Source organism: Scyliorhinus torazame, chromosome 15 (assembly GCF_047496885.1).
Source record: "Scyliorhinus torazame isolate Kashiwa2021f chromosome 15, sScyTor2.1, whole genome shotgun sequence".
NCBI classification, from domain to species: domain Eukaryota; kingdom Metazoa; phylum Chordata; class Chondrichthyes; order Carcharhiniformes; family Scyliorhinidae; genus Scyliorhinus; species Scyliorhinus torazame.
In genome coordinates, this window is record NC_092721.1 from 169,293,516 (window position 1) to 169,316,959 (window position 23,444).

Below are 23,444 nucleotides of genomic sequence, written 5' to 3' on the forward strand. Positions count from 1 at the left end.
TGAGAGAAGAGGGGGAGGAGCTGGTGGGCGAACTGAAAGGAAAGTGGGAAGAAGAGCTCGGGGAGGAGATAGAGGGGGGTCTGTGGGCTGATGCCCTAAGCAGGGTAAATTCCTCTTCCTCGTGTGCCAGGCTTAGCCTGATTCAATTTAAGGTGCTACATAGAGCACACATAACGGGAGCAAGGTTGAGCAGGTTCTTCGGAGTGGAGGACAAGTGTGGGAGGTGCGGCGGAAGCCCGGCAAACCACACACATGTTTTGGTTGTGCCCGGCACTGGAGGGGTATTGGAGGGGAGTGACGGGAGTGATCTCAAAGGTGGTGAAGGTCCGGGTCAAACCAACCTGGGGGTTAGCTTTATTTGGAGTTGCGGATGAGCCGGAAGTGCAGGAGGCGAAAGAGGCCGATGTCGTGGCCTTTGCGTCCCTAGTAGCCCGGCGTAGGATTTTACTCATGTGGAAGGAAGCGAAACCCCCCGGACTGGAGGCCTGGATAAACAATATGGCGGGGTTCATAAAACTGGAGCAGATTAAGTTTGCGCTGAGAGGATCGGCTCAAGGGTTCACCAGACGGTGGCAACCGTTCCTCGACTACCTAGCGGAACGTTAGAGGGAAGATAGATGACCAGCAGCAGCAACCCGGGGGGGGGGGGGGGGGGTGTTTCATTTTATGTTATTTGGTTAGTTTACCATGTTAGTTAGTTACTCTTTATTAGATTGTAGTTATCATGTTACTTGTACTGTTAAATTTTCTTTATGTTTGACGTGTAAGGGGAAAAAAATTGTGAATGAAAAATTTCAATAAAATATATATTTTTTTAAAAACCTGTGCAAATGCCCTAGACGTTTCAGCTTAAATATGGTATCTACAGGATTCCCTAACTTCTTCCTCCTGTCCAGCCTAGAGCCTTTTTCAATCTCAGTTTCTTCATATTTATTTCTTCACAACTACAGGACGTCCTATTTCTATCTAATTAAACATTAAGTTAGTCAATTGAAAACCATTATACGAATAATGAGGTAAGTAACCAGACAATTTGTTTTAAAGATGCTAGTTGAAGGACAATGCTAACCAGAATAGCAGGAAAATACCCTTGTCCCTCTTCCAATAATGCAAAGGAATCTTTTACAATCTACTGGGGCGGTGTACCTCAGTTTAATATCTCATCTGAAAGACAGTGGGTGAAATTCTCTGGCCTCCCCACAGTGTTTCTCAGTGGCAAGAGGCGGCCAGCAATTGGCGGGTTCTTGCTGCTCCCGCCGCTGTCAATGGGATTTCCCACTGAATCCACCCTGCGCCGCCGGGAAACCCGCATCAGGGGTGTGGCGTCAGCAGGACAAAATGATCCTGCCAATATAAACAGCTGGCTGAGCTCACCCAGTATCTCTGACAATATAAGTCAATGAGGTCTTCTGTTTGTTCTTACTCTGGTTTTGGTTATGTTTAATGTATATACAAAATGCCTTAATTAAATTATTTTTTTTAAATGAAAATTGCTGTAGTGGGTCTTGAACCCAGAACATTCTGCACAAGAGAGAGAGGCACCACTATTCTAAGCTTGGCATCATACATACCACTCATGATGTGAAGAAACTATCAAGTGACTATGTAGTTGTGTCAATGCTCAAACGGATCATCGTTCTTTTTAAAACCATTTGAAAACAAAACATTTTCCTTTGACAAAAAAGGATTATTAGGTAGCTGGCTATCCCACACTAACTCAAGTTGAGCATATTAACTTTAAAAAAAAAAATCAAGAAGAGTGGTGAGAAGTAAGGATTCTGCTTGGAGTTGAAACCAAAGGCTACAGTTGGAATGTGGGACGTACTCAGATCTTTATCATATGAACACAATAACTGAAAGTATGACTTGAATTCATTAACCTCCCATGCATGTGATGATTGCAAAGATTAGTCAATTGTCGGTGAGTAAGTATGGTACTCCAGAGTATCAGTGGGTGGAACTGCCAAAGGGATGAAACTGGTTCAGATCCAAACCTCACCTGATTAGACAGAAAGAAGCTAGTAGCAAGCCTAAAAATTCCAATTTTGGGCAAGTCAAGCCAAATCAAATTAAAGCTAGTTTGGATAACTGACCAAGCCAAAGATTTTAGATTGAAAATAATCAGATAGTAACAGAGGATAAATTACACAATGTTAAAAATGTGTACTTAAAATGTTCACAGCAAGTTAACTATTCAACATATTTTCGGTAACCTAAACTTACAAACGGTGCAGTCACTGAATTGGCTACTGTCACTGAATTAGCAGCATGCACATCACTATTTAATTCCAATTATAGCTGTCAACTGTGTAGACATGGGTGCGCCCAGAACCACAGGGAGCTGTCAGACTGAAGCATGATATCTCTTCATTTGTTAACCAAGTTTGTGTTATATCTGGGCAATTAGAATGACAAGTGATCACTTTCCACTTACAACGTAACCCTTATGACGGGCACAGGGGTGAACAGAATGAAGGCACGATCATCTGCGGAAGAGAAAATGGGTTTCTCTCCAAATAATTTATGTAGTATCTATGTGGACAGACCACCTAATCTTTCTGGCTAAAGGTAATATGAATGTAGAGATGCAGGAAATTCACTGAAGGCAGAGCTGAGATGCAAAGCGCTCTCTCATAATTACAACTGTAAATGGTTAATAGGACTAAACCACAATTACCTGAGTAACTGAATCAGTTTGGGCAAGACAAGACACTCATGTTCATTTAAACCACTGAAAAACTGAAATGTAGATACTATGACTCATTGCAGCCAACACTCTTCTCCTGCCCTTATAATTGCTGCTAACACATCTAGTCAAGCCATCATGATTGACACAATATCGCAAATTTGTATCTATTACATTTTTTCTCTTGCATGTGGCATATATTTGGCAATGTCTACTGCATTTTGTAACAGAGTAACAAAATCTGAAATCAAAGAGAAAATGCTGGAAAATCTCAGCAGGTCTGGCAGCATTTGTAGGGAGAGAAAAGAGCTAACGATTCGAGGCCAGATGACCCTTTGTCAAAGCTAAAGACAGAAAGTTTACCAACGGGAAAATGTTGGAAAATCTCAGCAAGTAACAAAATCTAACTGGTTGATTGGGGAGAAGACTGCTGGCTCACCTAGCCCATTTTTCCACAGTATTCCCTTGGTACACTTTACATGCCATTGCTGATTAAAAACTCAGCACCTTGCTGAATTTTGTTTTAAAGTCGCTAAGCACAATTCTGCAGAACTAAAATACCCTCAACAGAAATATATTGCAAGGCAACAGCAAATCTTTAATTACACTTCTGATGACCAACAGGCCTAACCATGCTGCCTTGAATTATGATCCTGTAGCCAGAGACAAAAAAAGATTTGTGCTCACTGCCCTTACTCGCGCACACTATTTTTTTTATGGTCCCAAATTTATCAGTAAGCAACAGTATCACTAAATCCGAGAAGCAAGCGCGCTACAAACTGTTTTGGATATTAACTGCAATCATAGATACTCATATGTATATCATGCTATTAGAAGCATCAATAAAATTGTCCGCAAGGGTATTATAAAGTTAAATCATACTCCATAAATTAAATATACACCTTAACTCCAGAGGGTCAACTTTCATGTTCAAGCTTTTAAAACCTGTGCTTTAACCAGTCAGTAACCTCATGGCTGTTAATTCTTCACTGGTTGACACAAGGATCAATTACATTACTTCATGCAAAAACAATCATAGAAAATAACCTGAGGGTATACATATACCTACAAATACAACGTTTGATACTTGGATTGCAATTAATTAGGGAGATTTTTAATTTAGTTATTTAAAGGATTTGAATTTTATACCCATATCTAACAGCTGTTTTTCCTATCATAAGATTGCAATCATAACATGTTTTAATTAATCAACCCTGAAAATAAGCTGTATATTTGAATTTTTTTTAAGGAGAACTTTGTGGATAAATTTCTAATTAAAATCAAATCCAGGAAATTTTCTCAACTCAAATATATCAGGAGCCTTCGCCTCGTTGATCGCCCGAAGGCGGATCCTGTTGGGGTGGAGGTCAACCTCTCCACCCTGTGCCCTGGCGTGGGGACTTGCTGGAATTCTTAACTCTTGAGAAGGAGTTTGAACTGAGGGGAAGAATGGAGGGCTTCTACAATTCATGGGCGTTATTCATTATGCACTTTCAAGAATTGGATGACATTGAACATTATGGGGGGGGGGGGGGGGGTGCTGTTATGTGTTAATGGTGCTGTGTATGCTGATGACGACTATGGGTGATTCCGGATTCCTTTTTAATTTCATGTTTGTGTTGACATGTGTGCTGTTTGGGGGTTGGTGGGAGAATGGGATTGTTGTTGTTGATTGACATTGTATTCATTAGCGTTGATTGTTTGTTGGTGGGTGCAAATTTTGAAGAAAATGTGAAAAAGGAGAATAAAATATTTTTTTAAAAACTCAAATATATCAGGGAAAGGATATATTTATGTTTATGCAGAAATGTTTATGCAGAAATGCTTCTCCATAAGTATCCAATGATTATACTATGTTTCTTTGTGTACCCACTCCAATATTACAGATGGGAATTCAAATATTGAGAGAAAACACAGTTTTGCTGTAAGGAAGAGGCCAGAGGTCTGAATTACTACCCAAAATAATATGCAGCTGATGAACACACCTTTCCCAAGTTTAGACAGCACCATTCAAGAGCTATTTGGGGGAAAGGGAAACAAACATAGGTTAAAAAAAGGGTGAAAGAAATGTATTAACAGCGACTGGCAGAATTTATGTTAGAATCAGACAGTTCTATTTTGAATAGCAGCACTGGTATAATGCAGCTTATATTTGTAAATGTTTTGTTTTAAATTCTATTTATGCTCGAGACTAAATGCTTCTAGTTGGCTCTGATTTGCAGCTATATCATTCTCCTGAATCAGATTTTAAAATAGAGAAAAGATACAAAATTATACAATACTTTAGTACTCGGATAGTCAGTAGCTTTTTCCCCCCCAAGTCTGGAGGAGGCAATTACTAGGGGACATAGGTCTAAAGTGCGTGGGACAAAGTTTAGAGATGTGCAAGGGATGTGTTTTGGGTTTTTTTTTTTTTTTTTTTTTTTTTTTTTTTTTTTTTACACAAAGGGTAGTGGGTGCCTGGAACTCGCTGCCAGAGATGGTGGAAGCAAGTACGATGGTGACGATTAAGGTGCGTCTTGACAAATACATGAATAGGATGGGAATCGAGGAATACGGGACCCGGAAGGGTAGAGCGTTTTATTTAGACGAGCAGCATGGTCACCGCAGGCTTGGAGGGCCAAAGGGCCAGTTCCCGCGCCGTACTTTTCTTTGTTCATTACCAAAATCATTGTATTGCACAGGCAAACTGACTGGTTCTGTATATTTTACACTTCAATACTATTGTGGCATTATTCCTCTCCTTTAATGATCATTCATTCAATGGTCAGATCGCAAGATTTAATGAAGTTGTCTTTTGTCAGATATGCAAAGTCAGAAAGAACAGATTGTATTCTCCTACATGGTCTTGTTGCATCCAAGATCAAGGATCAGTGAACAGGACGTGGCCCTAGTGCCAAAAGGAAAACCAAAACTAAAAAGCAGATTCCGACAAAAGGACAGTAATCTGATTGGAGACCTTCAGCAGCACAACATGCCACTGGGTAAAACAAAAATCAGCATAAATCCACTTGACAATGATGTGGAGATGCCGGCATTGGACTGGGGTGAGAGAAGTCTTACAACACCAGGTTAAAGTCCAACAGGTTTGTTTCGATGTCACTAGCTAGTGACATCAAAACAAACCTGTTGGACTTTAATCTGGTGTTGTAAGACTTCTTACTGTGCCCACTTGACAATGTAACATAATTGAAGCCATCAGGTCATATAATATCAATGGCACAGTAGATGACTGAATGTAATCACCTGGTATTTAATGCCTCATCATATTTTGAAAAGTGCCAAAATTTAAAAATAAAAGAATATTTCACAGGTGCAATTAGAAGTTCAGCTGGAGCCACCCAACATCTGCACCTGCCATGGCTCCAAAATGAGTAAGGCGGCGGGGAATTTCGTTTAAAAAAAGTCCCGTGTATAAAGGTCAGTGAGTGTTGTAGTTCAGAAGACCAGGTAATTCCCACCTTTACAATATAATTAATATTCCAAGCTGGCAAAAAGGTAAACACTGAACAGTTCAAACGGGTTCAAATGAGTCAATTCTGAAAAAAAAGTTATTTTCCAAACTATAAGGAAATGCATCACGGCTTATTGTGGCTGTTTTGCCGGAAGATGTAAAAATAACGAGCCGTTCCGCTAGCCGTTGCTGTTTTTTTCCCCCTCTCTCTCTATGTTCTCAACAAAAGGGTATAAAGCAATAGCACAATTCATTTGACAGAAACGTCAAAACGATTTCCATTCTGATATCAAAAAACAATCCAGGCGCGAGAAAATAAAAAGTGCAAAAACACATGAAACTGTCCCAAGTTGTTGGAAAGGAGCGGGTAGCAATCTGGAGTCGGCAGTGTTTCTTATTTATCTGAAGCCCGTTCCCTGGCACTGTGTGTGTGAGTTTTTTTTTTAATGTCACTCCCCTTCTCCAAAGCATAACTAGCGGCAGCTTGGTCTCGAGACGGAAGGTGATTTAAAAAAAAGAAATCTAGGTGACTCTATTCTAGATCTTTGCCTGGCTGTGTGTCAGTCAGTGAGTCACTGCCCCCTCTCCCCCGGCCTGTCACGGGGTTGATTCACTCCCCCCCCCCCCCCGCCCCCCCGCGAAACATCCAAGCTCGACTGCTCGGAATGATCGACAGCGCGCTCCGTCCAATCGGAGCTTGCAAGTGACGTGACCGGACCAATCAGGTCAGGAAGTCAGGGCGAGGGCAGGACAAAACCAGTGGCCAGCAGGTTGGGGTGCAGGCAGCGACAAGCGCGCGTGCGACGGTGATTGAAACAATAACATTGGGGGGGGGGGGGGCTCCTTCGCCGCCCGGCGGGACTGGAATGGGGGCGTGTGATTCATCCCATTTTCATCACTGACATTACAAAATGACTGAATAGAAACCCCCCCCCCCCCCCCCCCCAAAACACACAATCCGACCAAAAGTTAGGGCTGGAGGACAGTTTCTGTAGCTGCTCGAATATCCCAATAGTCTGTCTGCCCCATGTCTCTGAGCACTCGACACGGTACAACTTTTTGCTCGCCTCTGTAGCGGCGCGGGTTGCAAACTTTTTAGCTCCAACGCGGAATGTGGCGTTTTTGAAAGAAAATCACGCCGCCAACCATTTCACTTTTTTGGAGCCGAACGTTTTAGGTGTTTTTTTTTGTTGCATTTTTAATATAAATTGCGCGAATGTTTCGCATAGTCAAACTCCAAACTTCCTCGATTAGCCCTCTTAGGTCATCTTACAAACTACAGACTTGTCTGGTTGATCTGTCCCTCTCTTTAGAGCTGGTGCTGTCTGATTTCTGTATTTCCAACTATTTCATTTCAGATGCGGCAGGTTCTCCTCCCGTCTGGTTGGCTGTTAAGAGACACGCTGACTGCCTGTTGCGCCGGGACCTACCTACAGCCCTGACTGCCACACAGCTCTGGGTTGTTTCATGGGGAAAAGCGACAGCCCCCAGAACAATTAACATTGCCTCCTGCCTCCAGACATTTCCGATATTCTCTTGTTCGCATAAACCCAGTGATAAATCGAGGCTAGTATCTTCCACCCCCTCCAAAGCTAGCGATACCGACTATCCGACACTAACACACCTAAATGGCACGAAAATGCTCTGAACTTAGGACGTACGTCAGCCAATATCGATTTATTTACAAGTCACTTGCGTGCCAAGACTATAAAGTTTTGACTATATACACATATATTTTTCTTTTAAAAGGGCAACGCATGTTTAACAGCGCAGTATTTCCTGTCCTTGTAACCGGGCTTTGAAGTTTGTGTGGGGACGGGTTATTTTCCAGCTGCCATTTGGAAATCCATCGTCCCAAACTGACAAGTATTCGTCCGAAGGCACCGCCGCCATCTCATCTGCTTGCGTAATGGACAATTCATTGATTACTTCAGTAGCTCCACTAGAATCCTGTTGCTCTCGCACATGCGTTATTCCCTGAACACATTACCCCAACACAGATGGCAAAATGTGATAAAATCGCAATACTTGGCATCCCAGTGGGATGCATAATCTGTGTTTAGCAGTAAAAGTTTTTGAGGTTCAGAGGTTCGTTTTACCGTCTTAATGGTTAAAACGCTCAGATTTCTTTTTGAGTCATTCCTAATCAACCCCATCAGACTTCCTTCCTCCTGGACAACAATTGGCGCTAAGTGGAGGACTCGGAAAGCATAATAATCTTACAATATTTGGGAATTGGATTTTTTGTTTAACCCCCCCAATTTTTAACGACTGAATTGGCCGCATTTATTACTTGCTTATGCAGCTATTACACCCAAAAAAAGTTGAAACGGGCATGCCAAAACCAAATACTATTTTGCTCCCACCTTCCATCCAGCAGAACTGTTGCTGTCTCCCTTATCCTTGAAGTAGGGAACGCTCCTGACCATCCAGTCATAAATCTGGGACAGGGTCAGCCTCTTCTCCGGGGAGCTCTCGATGGCTTTGGTGATGAGGTCGGCGTATGACAGGTTCCCCCAAGCGTTTCGCCGGGACGAGCTGCTCTTCCTCTGGGCCGCAGAAGCGGCTCCGGCCGAAGGGACCGGTTGCTGCTGTTGTTGCTGCTGCTGCTGATGGTGACAGCCGTCCTGTTGCTGGCACTGGAAGTCGCCGCAGCACTCCAGTCCCAGCACGGCGGGTTTCTGGTCGAAGTCCTCGTCCTGCTCCTCCAGCACCAGGGCCGGCGACACTGAAGCGCTCACCCGGCCGGCCCCTTCCGGGGTCAGGTTGAACTCGCTCTGCCCTTCTTGTTTCACCGAGGCCGGCGACGAGGCGCAGCTGAAATCCGGCCGGGGCAAGGGCCAGGTGCAGGAGCGGGGCCGGGACTGCGGCTCGAAGTCGGGGTCGATCTCCACGACCTGTTGCAGCGGCGGTGCCTCGGCCATGACTGGAGTTTTGAAGTTTGTTCTCGCTCTTTCTCTCACCCTCCCACCTTCCTCGCTTTGCACAACACACGAGGAGTAAAAGGGTGTGTGTGGAGGGGAAAAAAGTTACTCCGTCACTTCATAAATGGGCAGGAGAAAAATAAAGTCTGTCAAGGCAACAAAAACTCCCCACTCCCCCCCCCCCCCCCCCAAAAAAAAAAATAAAGCTATTTCCCACAACAAAAACAAACAGGCACAGAGTAGTAAGCGGGCGATTTGCTGCCACAAAGCACTAATAATGCTCATAAACCTTCATGACCCTGCTGTACCATTTGTCCTACTTTCCTTCTCTCGGCACAGACAAGCACTGTATTGTCCTCCACCCCCTCTCTCTCTCACACACACACAGCCACCAAGCCTGATGGCTCTGCGTTAAAGGCAGGGAGGAGCCCGCTTGATGGGCAGCCAGGGGCTCCAGTCACAATCACGGTTCGCCCACAAGCCGGGGGCTGGCGGCCAATAACACAGGGGGAAAGGCAAGAACCTCTCCTCTCCCTCCCCACCCCGTTTCAAGTTAGGTTGGTGAGGAGGAGCTTGTTGCTGAGAAAGGCCCTCCCACCAACACGAGTAAACACATGGCGGGGAAGCTTACTCACATCAAAACAAACATACACACAGAGCCATTTTTGACAGCCAAACTGGACTTTATTCCAGAAGAATACAGCAACGGAGAACGCGGGAAGTAGAGAGATGTGTGAGTCCCCATTAACCGAAAGAAATGGGCGTTTTAACACCCATTGTAAACATTAAGAGCTGGATTCGCACAAAAAAAGGCAATCGCGTATCCAGTCACGAAATTAAAAGTCGGCGGTGGTCGTTGCACCAATTCTAAACTTGCCAAGTCTGTGTGGAGCTCTCGCTCCTCGACTCACAGCGATTGGGATAGTGCGCGGCAGTGTACCCGCCCGCCCTGTTCTTCTGGAACAAGTGGTTAGCCGACATCAAATATTGACCAGATTTCCCCCCCGCGCAACCTTTCCCAAAAAAAGAGTCACTTCCACACCAACAAACGGACCCAGACAGTCGCCCGCAGTTCTCTGAAATTACTTCAATCTGGAGTTTGTTTACTTGGAATATATTCTGCGTTTTGTGGATTAGAACGGAATCCCTTGAGTTCAAGCTGAGTTCACTCTAATTCTCTCACCCACATCAATGCGGGGCGCGGCGGGGGCTGTTGCTCTCCGTGCCCCCCCCCCCCCCCCCCGATCCCACACCTGTTGAAAGGAGAGATGTTTATTTACCTGCGAATTCGAGAGATTTGGACGGGTTGAGCGAACTGGCGATGTGGTATATATTTTAATAATAATCATTCAAAGTGATTTTGGACTTCAGAGGAGGTTGGGAGAGCCAGGATGGGTTTGTAATAAATGTAGTCATGTTTTGGCTTCGTTTAGGAGCTTATTCTATAAGAAAGCGCTGGAATTCGACGCCACGAGTACTGAGAAGCCCCCCCCCCCCGGTCCTCGTATCAGCTATCACGTCAAGCCAATATTTTCTTCCGTCAACAGCGTGTCAGTCAAACGATTCCATATTAGCAATCCACAACAATCCTCCCATCGTGTTTTCAGCTGTGTCGGGGACCTGTGGCTCCATCTATTCGCCGACCTTTGCAGTGCTGAATCCCAGACTGCCAGCAGGGACGTTGGTGACTTTAACATCTGCCCCTGTATCTGATTCTGGATGAGTTCGGGGATCAGGAGGACTAACTCAATTAAGATTACCCTGCCTTAAATAAGAACACATTTTTGAAGGATGCACAAAAAAGAGGATAAGATAAAGGGCTGAAAACATTATATCAAAATCACAGAATTCCTACAGTACAGAGGGAGGTCGTTCGGCCCCTCAAGTCTGCAGCCACTCTTCTAAAGTGCACTCTACCTAGGCACCCTTTCCCCGTCCTATCCCCATAACCCCACCTAACCTTTGGACATCAAGGAGAATTGGTCATGACCAATCCACCTAACCTGCACATCGTTGGACTGTGGGAGGCAACCCATGCAGATCTGGGGAGAAAGTGCAAACTCCACACAGTCACTCAAGGTCAGAATCGAAGTCAGATCCCTGATGCTGTGAGGCAGCAGTACTAACCACTGTGCCACCATGCTGCCCATTATTTTTCTCAAGTAAACTACAATCACTATTAATTCTCTCGGCACAGGGTCATGAAGGTTTATGAGCATTATTAGTGCTTTGTGACATATCCTGGAAGAAAATCGCCTCACGCGTGGAACCAATATGATATTGCCCACATAAATTGCCCAATAATGATGCTAAACATTTTCCAAAATATTATTTAAATGAGCTAACGCTGCCTCTTTGGAGATCTTGTGGCTCTGTGAGAAGCTCCCTGCCTCTGAGCCAGAATGATTAACACTGCTGCCTCACAGCGCCAGGGACCCGGATTCAATAATTATAATATTAATAATCTTTATTAGTGTCACAAGTAGGCTTATATTAACATTTCAATGAAGTTACTGTGAAAATTCCGATCTTGGGTGTCTGTCTGTGTGGAGTTTGTATGTTCTCCCCGTGTCTGTGTGAGTTTCCACTGCATGCTCGGGTTTCCTCCCACAGTCCAAGGATGTGCAGGTTAGGTGGCTTGGCAAAGCTAAATTGACCCTGGAGTGGGGTTACGGAGATTGGGCGGGGGCCTGGGTACAATGCTCCTTCAGAGGGTCAGTGCAGACTCGATGGGCCGAGTGGCCTCCTTCTGCACTGTCAGGATTCTATGAACCTCCAGGTTCGAGTCCTCCCCCAGGACCTGATGGCCAAGGCAGGTGCGTTCATAACGCGGTCAAACAGGTTGAGTATGTCAACCTACAAATCCTTCCAAACACGGCAATGTCTGGAGTTAAGAGTGGGAGAGACTTCTGGTCAGCCACGGTTGATGTGGAATGGCGCCCCTCAAGCTATAATCCCTTGGCGACTGTCTAGTGACTTGGTCTGGGAATTACTAGCTATGGAGACAGGCTAAAGTCTGCCTTAGTGCACAACGAGGTGCTGGAAGAGAATTGGAATGGAACACCCCAATTTAAATTCAGGACAGAATGCCAGAGGGAGAGAGAGAGAGAGAGAATTAATGGAACATCTTTATTTTGTGAGTTATTTTTATCCAAACAGCAGGTATTGCATTAATGCAGCTAATTCATCTTCAGTGATGGATTAATAAGATTGACAATATTAAAAGTTTATTATAAAATTTGATTTAATATGGCCATCAGATAACATTTAGTATGCACAGTATTGCAATATGATAATTTAAAGCTGTAGGCCGCACAGTGTTGTTTAAAGGTATTATCGTTCAAAATGAGAACATTCCTATATTTTTACATTGAACCATTGGTTATTTTTGTTGGTGTCACCTCTTTATTGTCTGCCTGCAGAGTACAAAAAATGAAAGGTAAATTTGTCACCCAAATCAGCTAACTCAGCAAAAATTGTGACAACAGTATTTACAAAATGAATATAAAATTCTGGATATAATTTTAATATTCGTGAACATAAACATTTGTAGTTGGAGCCTGTGCAACACAGTCCTTCTTATTACCTATGTCTCAACTAAAAATGTCACGGTGCCAATTTTCTTTCGTTGTTTTCTCTTTTTCACTGGTAATGTGCATAGCTAGATTATTTGAGACACAGTAAAAGGGGTGCAGCAACTCCTGTGTTCACAATCAAGTTCAAATCACAGTGTAGCAAAATGCAGAAGCACAGAATTGTTACAGTGCAGAATTAGACCATTCAGCCCATCAAGCCTGTGCTAGCTCTCTGGAAGAGCATTCTACCTAGTCCCACTCCACTGCCATATCCCCGTAACCTTGATTCTGTGAATTGTCTGTGCTGGTGTGTTTTCAGTTCACCCAGATTGCACCTGTGCACTATTTCAGATTTTTAATTCATGTGTAAATTATTTGTGATGGACTGGGCTGCAGTGGTCGAGACATTCATCTTTCACTTTCAGGACTTGGATTCAAATTCAGTCCAGACAGTAGCTCTGATAACGAGCTCATTTACAAGAAGTGAGGTTGGGCAGTTTGAGACCAGGCTTTAGCTGGATGGGCCCCAAGCACAAAGCTGTCCTTGATTTGTAATCTCATTTGGGAATGTCACAGAATGGCTGGAGTGAAAATTGGGCACATGTGACCTCGAGATGCAGCAAGGAATGCATTCTGAGGTTGGGACTGAGTTAGGGAAGAATTGCAGCAAGCCTTTCCTCTGGTATATAGTATACCTAACCCGAAATGTTAGATTGTTCCATTCCTTGGCTCTAACTTCAATGATTTCCCTCACCTCTCCCATCCTCCACAAAATTTACAAGTGGAAAAATAAATATATTTCTAACCCCATTGCACGTCAATGTTTTTTTTTGAAATTGTAATACTGTCATTCACAAGAATAATGCCAGCCTACTAGAGGAGCTCTTTCTTTGTTAATTTCTTCCTTCTTGGCTGTTGCAATGTGCACATGCTTCAGGTGGGTAGCCAAGAATGTCTATTTGCTCAGAACTTTGTTTTCAGATTGGCACATGTCCCCAAGATGTTGTTCACATTGTTCCTTCTGTGTTTTCTTTTCTAAATATAGTAATTCTGACTATTCTGAGCAAGAGTTTTATCGGTCCAAGAGTATGTTGTCACTAATTAACTGTCAATTATTGACAGATTGCGCCCTGTAATCTGGATCAATGCAATTACAAAAAAGTAGTTTTGGAACAAATGTTCCCCCGATCCTGCTGACAAGTAACAACTTGTATTTATATAGTAACTTTAATGTAATAAAAATATTCCCCAAAGGCATTGACCACGGGCTTTTAGAAAGAAAATGGAAACCAAGCCTCATAGGAAATTATTGGGGGCGATTTAAAGGAGGGGACAGAGGATGAGACCCACAGAGATTTAGTGCTTAGGTAGCTAAAGGCATAGCCATCAATGGTGCTGGAAAGAAAACAGGGGTGGGGAGTGTTGGACAAGAAAAGTCTGGAAGAGTGCAAATTGTAGAGGGGTATTGGGTTGGCGATAAGGAGGGACTAGACCATAGAGGCATCTAAACACAAAGATGGTCATTTCAAAATCAAGACATTGCCAACCGAGTGCCAATGTAATTTTGCTGGCACAGGATTGTGGGTAAACCGGACTGTGTGAGTTAGGATATGGGCAGCAGAGTTTTGGATGAGCCCAAGTTTACTGAGTGTAGAAAGTAGGAAGCTTTCCCAGAGAGCATTGGGGAATAGTGGAAGCTGGGCGTAGCAAGAGCATCGGTGAGTTGAGGCATGCACATGAGTTGAGGCAGAGACAAAGACAAGCTCTATTACAGAGCTGGAAGTAGATAGCATTGGTGTTGAAGAAGATTTGATGTTGATAGCGTTGCTCAGTGTCGAACAGGATGACGAGGTTGCAGACAGTCTGGCTTAACCTTGGACAATGGTCAGTGAGGGTAATGGAATTGGTGGCTAAGGAATGGAGTTTGTGGCAGGGCTTCTAACTTCACTTGTTAACCATGTTATGCTTTTGTGCTTGAGACTGCATTTAAACAGCTCGTTAGCCTTTGAATAAATACAATTGCACTCAGACGTTTACATTTTCAATTATCATTAAACCCTCTATCCAATTTGTTAATATGCACTCAAGGTCAAGGTTTGATCCCTGCTTTGGGTTGCATTAGCTAACCTCAGTTGGGGAGCTATATTTCACTCTTAATGCCCTGCCCAAAAGAAGACTCTCAATCAGATGCCAAAATCCTGATTGTTTTCCAGCCATTCTTGCTGAAAACACCTATGCATACTATGTAAGACCATGATGCTCTGACAATAAAAATCTCTTGATGAGACTCATTCTCAAGGAATGAACATGAACAGTGGTAGCTCGGGTGAGACATTGATGAGCAGTACTCCAGCAGTGAGTCAGTAAACTACAGGGACAGAAGATCAGAAAATATCCAGGAATTCCATCAACTATCAAATAAATAAAACTAGTTTTGAAATGCTAAATGGGTCTCAGGGTTTCCCTTGCAACTGGTGAGAGATTTCTCACCTCCACTGAAGTGATAGTTGGTTCTGCTTCAATTGGCCTCAATGTCCTTTGACGAGGGATCTCACTCCTGCTCATTGTCTAGTGACCCCTGCTGGAAAGTGTCCATATATTAATGTTAGGGGCTGGCTTTAGCTGTGATGCTCATCGCAGCAAAGCAGCTTGTTGACATTCACTGTTTTGGTTTACATATAAATAACAACCACTTAGATGTGTATTGGAGGACCGCCAATTCTGGAGCAACCACATCCTCATTACAAGTCATCACCTTGAGGAGACAGAGCAAGAAAATAGAAGAAAGTTGAAGGGGAAAATAAAAGTATGATAGATGGATGAAGTAAAACGCAGTGTCCTCATTATTCAGCGTTCCTCAGGCATCTCCCTTAGCAATGATGTGAATTAAAATATTATAAAGACCATTGCTACCAGGAAAAACACCAAAAGTAGAAGTGAAGTTAATGCAAAGCTTGGCATGTTCAAACAAGAAGCTCCAAATGACTAAAAGAAGCCAGTGAGGTTTAATACTCGCCTTAGGGCTGCAGGAAGCTATTACCATTCCACCGCACACCATTGTAGCAGTAAGTACACAGCATGAACATTCACGATGTGTCATCAGTCAGTCTGACTTAGTCATAAAAAACATAAAAGCTACAAGTTCTTAAAAGACTGTGAGTTGTGGTATTCAGAAGGGAGGAAAGCAAAGGCCTGACATACCTTGGTTGGACCTAGTTTGATCATTCGCCAGAGGTAGAGGCCAATAGGATATGCTTCATCCAAGCAATGTAATTAATCTCTTTATTGCAGAGCATGGTTTAAGTAGGGACCATTGCATTTTTAAGAGAAAAGTGACAACCCAGACCCTACTATCCTCCCCCTCCCATTACCTAAGTTCACCTCTATCTGGGGATCCATCGTCGATCCTTCCTGCAGGCCTGGGCCTAGTACTGGCAGTTGCCATCAGTATCCTTAAACATTTTAATCTTTTCTAAAATAAACTTATTTTTTATTATAAAAAATAATTAATTGGGCCTTTGTTCCCCAATGCTCTCCATCTTTAGAGTTTTCGGTGTGGTGTAGACTAATCGAGATTGATTGCTATGATTAGTCACCAACTCCATTCACGATATATGGCTACCAAGGTGATAGAAGTAGAACAAGATGGATCTTGGGCTTTCTTCATCTAGCAATTCTGATATTCCTAACAGGATAACAATGACAGCACTGGGGATTTGGCCTGGAAAAGTCCCTCAATTTCACATAGGAGGCAGCAGTGATTTAACGTTCACCTAGTAGTTCAGTTGGTATATGCACTGGAAATGTATGTTTGCTGTTCTCAGATGGAGCAGTGGAGGATTACTACAATTACCTCACTAAGCCTCAGCAAATGAGCAAAGAACAAAGAGGGATAAGCTCCTGATCACCATCCTGTGGACTGGAGGAAACTGAACATTTTCTCAGTTCACACAATGGAGAATGGCTGGAACCAGCGGTGTTGGTGTTGGTGGAATAGTAGCTGGGAAATTCAATGCCTTCAGGAAGAATTGGATAGAAGGAATTTACCGGTTGCTTTTTTTAAAAACTCAAATGAACAATACACAATAGCAGAAAAATAGAACATTAAAGCTAATCCAATTTCTTTTTGAATAACTTATGTTTCAAAAGGGTCCTCAAAGCTATGATGTGCTGCAAAGAATCAGAAAAGAAATAATCCTTTAAAAAATATTTGTTTTGTAGGTTGTCTAGTGCTGTAGTAAACTGACCTAGGAACATGTTGTGATGAAAGTGGAAGAATGCTGTGTGCCCATGTACAATGTGTTCCTGCCCTCAACTGCACTCAGTGAGACTCAGTTTGAGGCAAGACACTTTGCACATGCAGTAAATAAACCACGGGCACTTTCATCTCTTTCTTTCAGGCCATTCATAAAGCAGCATTTGCAGAACAATTATCAGCTTATCCATGGCCATGGAGAGAACATGGTGATCTAAAGATCGTGAAAGATAATAATTTTAAATATCAATTAATGATGGGGGGGAAAGAATGCAAGTTCATTTTGCCTGCCCCCAGTTTGCAATGTTAGCCATTTTGGCTAAGAGGTAATAATAATAATCTTTATTAGTGTCACAAGTAGGCTTACATTAACATTGTAATGAAGTTACTGTGAAAATCCCCTAGACTCCTCACTCCGGCACCTGTTCGGTTACACTGAGGGAGAATTAAAAATATCCAATTCACCTGACAAGCACGTCTTTTGGGACTTCTGGGAGGAAACCGGAGCACCCGGATGAAACCCATGCAGACACGGGGGGAACGTACAAACTCCGCACAGACAGTGGCCCAAGTTTGGAATCAAACCCAGGTCCCTGGCTCTGTGAAGCAACAATGTTAACCAGTGTGCTACTGTGCCGTCTATTTGCCTGTCATTTTGGCATTGGAAAGTCAGATGAATGAGGGTAAAATACTTTCAAAATGAAGGCAAGAAATAAGATTTGAAAAATTCTGATATATTTAATTTGAACTTCTTATCTTTCTTTGCAATTTCTCCTTTTGATCTGTTAAGTGCTGCAGATCAGGGTGTAAACTGCATCTTAGCTCACAATGTCTTTGATGTTATTCTAATCTACATGGATTAGATCCATGGATTTTAATCTACATGGATTTTAATCTACATGTCGATTGGTTTAACCAGGTCGGTCAAGGCAGCCTTGAGGAGGAGTTTATAGAATGTATCCGCGATAGTTTCCTAGAACAGTATGTAATGGAACCTACGAGGGAACAAGCGGTCCTAGATCTGGTCCTGTGTAATGAGACAGGATTGATTAATGATCTCATTGTTAGGGATCCTCTTGGAAGGAGCGATCACAATATGGTGGAATTTAAAATGCAGATGGAGGGTGAGAAGGTAAAATCAAACACTAGTGTTTTGTGCTTAAACAAAGGAGATTACAATGGAATGAGAGAAGAACTAGCTAAGGTAGACTGGGAGCAAATACTTTATGGTGAAACAGTTGAGGAACAGTGGAGAACCTTCAAAGTGATTTTTCACAGTGCTCAGAAAGGTTTATACCAACAAAAAGGAAGGATTATTATCTTTCACGATCTTTAGAAAGAGGGAAAATCGACCGTGGATATCGAAGGAATTAAGGGAGAGTATCAAATTGGAGGAAAAAGCATATAAAGTGGCACCACTGTTTAAAAAAGGAGGTCTGCAGAAAGCGGGTAATTATAGGCCGGTAAGCTTAACTTCGGTAGTAGGGAAGATGCTGGAATCTATCATCAAGGAAGAAATAGTGAGGCATCTGGATGGAAATTGTCCCATTGTGCAGACGCCGCATGGGTTCATAAAGGGAAGGTCATGCCTAACTAATTTTGTGGAATTTTTTGAGGACATTACCAGTGCGGTAGATAACGGGGAGCCAATGAATGTGGTATATCTGGATTTCCAGAAAGCCTTTGACAAGATGCCACACAAAAGGTTGCTGCATAAGATAAAGATGCATGGCATTAAGGGTAAAGTAGTAGCATGGATAGAGGATTGGTTAATTATTAGAAAGCAAAGAGTGGGGATCAATGGGTGTTTCTCTGGTTGGCAATCAGTAGCTAGTGGTGTCCCTCAGGGATCAGTGTTGGGCCCACAACTGTTCATAATTTACATAGATGATTTGGAGTTGGGGACCAAGGGCAATGTGTCCAAGTTTGCAGACAACACTAAGAATGGTGGTAAAGCAATAAGTGCAGAGGATACTGGAAGTCTGCAGAGGGATTTGGATAGGTTAAGTGAATGGGCTAGGGTCTGGCAGATGGAATACAATGTTGACAAATGTGAGGTTATCCATTTTGGTAAGAATAACGGCAAAAGGGATTATTATTTAAATGATAAAATATTAAAACATGCTGCTGTGCAGAGAGACCTGGGTGTGCTAGTGCATGAGTCGCAAAAAGTTGGATTACAAATGCAACAGGTGATCAAGAAGGCAAATGGAATTTTGACCTTCATTGCTAGAGGGATGGAGTTTATGACTAGGGAGGTTATGCTGCAATTGTATACGGTGTTAGTGAGGCCACACCGGTGTATTGTGTTCAGTTTTAGTCTCCTTACCTGAGGAAGGGCGTACTGGCGCTGGAGGGTGTGCAGAGGAGATTCACTAGGTTAGTCCCAGAGCTGAAGGCATTGGATTACGAGGAGAGGTTGAGTAGACTGGGAAAGTACTCATTGGAATTTAGAAGGATGAAGGGGGTCTTATAGAAACATATACAATTATGAAGGGAATAGATAGGATAGATGCGGGCAGGTTGTTTCCACTGGCGGGTGAAAGCAGAACGAGGGGGCATAGCCTCAAAATAAGGGGAAGTAGATTTAGGACTGAGTTTAGGAGGAACTTCTTCACCCAAAGGGTTGTGAATCTATGGAATTCCTTGCCCAGTGAAGCAGTTGAGGCTCCTTCATTAAATGTTTTTAAGATAAAGATAGATAGTTTTTTGAAGAATAAAGGGATTAAGGGTTATGGTGTTCGGGCCGGAAAGTGGAGCTGAGTCCACAAAAGATCAGCCATGATCTCATTGAATGGCGGAGCAGGCTCAAGGTGCCAGATGGCCTACTCCTGCTCCTAGTTCTTATGTTCTTATGTTATGCAGCTGCAGAATCATGCTCAAATCTTTCCATAAGAGAAGCTTCCAATTTAGTTTAAACTAAATAATCAAGAGAACATGGAAGAACTGAGAAAGAAAGTACAAGTTTCTCAAGATACTTGAGGTGCACATGCTTTTTTAAAATAATCTTTATTGTCACAAGTAGGCTTACATTAACACTGCAATGAAGTTACTGTGAAAATCTCCCAGTCACCACATTCCAGCGCCTGTTCAGGTACACTGGGGAGAATTCAGAATATCCAATTCACCTAACAGTACGTCCTCAGGACTTATGGGAAGAAACCAGAGCACCCAGAGGAAACCCACACAGACACAGAGAGAACTTGCAGACTCCTCACAAACAGTGACCTAAGTCGGGAATCGAACCTGGGATCCTGGAGCTGTGAAGCAACAGTACTACCCACTGTGCTACTGTGCTGCCCTTGGGAAAGGAGTTGAAGCTTGACTAAGAATGGCTATCCAGAGGATCATAAAGAGCTAATTGATTATTAAATTGTCTGTTAGCTCTCATCAATGGTTTTGCACAACATTTTAGTGGCTTGGATTGATTTAATACCCTCTTCTGACAGCAACCAACTGATTGAGATTAAACTAGTAATTGGAGAGGATCTGAAGCATTACTTTAAGCCCCTTTTACTGTATATTTGTGTTGGTGGCTTTGCAAGGACTTTTGAAACATATGGGGGGATCTTTCAGGAATACGCCCCAACATTATATCAACATTTATTCTGTAGATTTTCAAGATGACTTCATCAAGGAAGTGTGAGTGCTGTGCAACTCTACCTTATTGGACACCCTTATAGAAGCAATCAGAAAAAAGTTTGTGAGTTCCTTGCTAGCACTTCCTCCACCCCACACATTCATCTGCAGGATGAATAGGAGGACTTGTGGCCAGGCAGAGCACAACAGCTGGCAAAGGAGAAAAGGACAAAGAACAAAGAAAAGTACAACACAGGAACAGGTCCTTCGGCCCTCCAAGCCTGTGCCGATCGTGCTGCCCGTCTAAACTAAAATCTTCTACACTTCCAGGGTCCGTATCCCTCTATTCCCATCCTATTCATGTATTTGTCAAGGTGCCCCTTAAACGTCACTATTGTCCCTGCTTCCACCACCTCCTCCGACAGCGATTTCCAGGCACCCATTACCCTCTGTGTAAAAAATTTGCCTCGTACATCTACTCTCAACTTTGCCCCTCGCACCTTAACCCTACGCTCCCCAGTAATTGACCACTCTATCCTGGGAAAAAGTCTCTGACTTTCCATTCTGTCTATGCCCCTCATAATTGTGTAGACCTCTATCAGGTCGCCCCTCGACCTCCTTCGTTCCAGTGAGAACAAACTAAGTTTATTCAACCTCTCCTCATAGCTAATGCCCTCCATACCAGGCAACATCCTGGTAAATCTCTTCTGCACCCTCTCTAAAGCCTCCACATCCTTCTGGTAGTGTGGCACCAGAAATTGAACACTATACTTCAAGTGTGGCCTAACTAAGGTTCTATACAGCTGCAACATGACTTGCCAATTCTTATACTCAATGCCCCGGCCAATGAAGGCAAGCATGCATTATGCCTTCTTGACTACCTTCTCCACCTATGTTGTCCCTTTCATTGACCTGTGAACCTGTACACCTAGATCTCTCTGACTGTCAATATTCTTGAGGGTTCTACCATTCACTGTATATTCCCTACCTGTATTAGACATTCCAAAATGCATTACCTCACATTTGTCCAGATTAAACTCCATCTGCCATTTCTCCGCCAAGTCTCCAAACGATCTAAATCCTGCTGTATCCTCTGACAGTCCTCATCGCTATCCGCAATTTCCACCAACCTTTGTGTTGTCCGCAAACGTACTAATCAGACCAGTTGCATTTTCCTCCAAACCATTTATATATCCTACGAACAGCAAAGGTCCTAGCACTGAACCCTGTGGAACACCACTAGTCACAGCCCTCCAATCAGAAAAGCACTCTTCCATTGCTACTCTCTGCCTTCTATGACCTAGCCAGTTCTGTATCCATCTTGCCAGCTCACCTCTGGTCCCGTGTGACTTCATCTTTTGTACCAGTCTGCCATGAGGGACCTTATCAAAGGCCTTACTGAAGTCCATATAGACAACATCCACTGCCCTATCTGCATCAATCACCTTTGTGACTTCCCCGAAAAACTCTATCAAGTTCGTGAGACACGACCTCTGCTTCACAAAACCGTGCTGCCTCTCGTTAAACTTGCTTCCAAATGGGAGTAGATCCTGTCTCGAAGAATTCTCTCCAGTAATTTCCCTATAATTGAAGTGAGGTGGATTCCCTCCCTCTTGTAAGACGTTCCTCCTCCTCTGGGCCTTCTCGAGTTGTACCTTCAGTGTTGTGTCTGAAAATCTGTCTGCCTTTTGCAATTGCTTCGTGAACCATCCTGAAACCTGCTGTCAGTCAGCCAAATCCACATATTCAGTGGCGATCAGTGCACAAAACCAACATATACAGTATTGCTCCAAAAGAATTGGGCCTAAACAGCTCTGAAGTTTTAAACCTGCAGATTTATGGCTTTAGGGGAAAATGTGAATTTGTCCACTTTGGCAGAAAGAATAAAAGAGCAGCACATTATTTAAATTGAGAATGATTGCAGAACTCTGAGGTACAGAATAATCTGGGTGCCATTGGGCACGGTTCTCCGGCCTCGTTGTGCTCTCGCTCGAGCGAAACAAAGCTGGTGAAAAGCGGGAGAGGCCGAAAACGAGAACCTCGCCAGGCGTCAAACAGTTTGCAATGCAACTGGCCCACTCAAAAGCAATTATCATCACTTAAGCTCCATTTGAGGAACACTCCAGGATAGGTGGCTGGTTCTTGACGATAAGGGTACCGCTGAGGACTTGCTAATGATGCCAGTACGGAGGCCAGAGACCAAAGTTGAGACCCGATACAATGAGGCCCATGTGGCTACCCGGGCTGTCATTGAGCGATGCATCGGACTCCTCAAAATGCGGTTCTGATGCCTCAACCGCTCCGGTGGTGCCCTGCAGTGCACCCCCCACAGGGTCGCCCACTTTGTGGTGATCAGCTGTGCCCTCCACAACCTCGCACAGCTGCAGGGAGATGAGTTGAAGGTTGGTGATGGGGAACACGTTGTCATCTCCGAGGAGGAGGAGGAGGATGTTGAGGTAGCGCCGGACCAGCAGGGGCTGGAGGACAAGGCCAACAAGGAACCTCAGTACCAGCCGGAGGCTGCAGGACAGCAGCGAGGGTCCGGCAAGCCCGGAGGGTCATACTCGCCCGATTCACTCCCATTTCCCATCCTCCCAGGATCTGTGTCACATCACTCCAGAGTGCTGGGACTGTGTCAGCACCGTCAGTGAGTCACTGTCGAGGGCAGGGTGGGGGGGTGGATAATAACCCGCAAAGAGCTGAGCACCAGTGCTCCTCAATCTATACCATTGTCTGACCCCTGCCCATCTGCTGAGTGCTCGCTCACACCCATCACCTGCACGCTGTGTGCCCGGGGAGGGGGGAGGGAAGGGGGGGGGATGCCTGGAAAGGTGGGTCAAGGGTTCGGAGGTCATACTGGTTGTGCTGAAGGGTGTTTATTGTGTTTTACAATTCCATACTCTCCCAATGGTGCCACTGCCCACCCCCGCAAACCCCCACTACCCCTCACCCCTCACCTACCTCCACCCCC

The 23,444-nt window shown here is 43.9% G+C and overlaps 1 protein-coding gene across 1 annotated transcript in view; it reads right to left on the minus strand.

The window, feature by feature from the left end:
• Positions 1-9,434, minus strand: part of foxo1a (forkhead box O1 a) — a 95,193-nt gene extending 85,759 nt beyond the window's left edge. Inside the window, exon 1 of the mRNA XM_072477071.1 lies at positions 8,507-9,434. Coding sequence (XP_072333172.1) covers positions 8,507-9,064 — 558 coding nt within the window. The 5' untranslated portion in view covers positions 9,065-9,434. The remainder of the gene's footprint in view (positions 1-8,506) is intronic.
• Between the last annotated feature and the right edge of the window lie 14,010 nt (positions 9,435-23,444).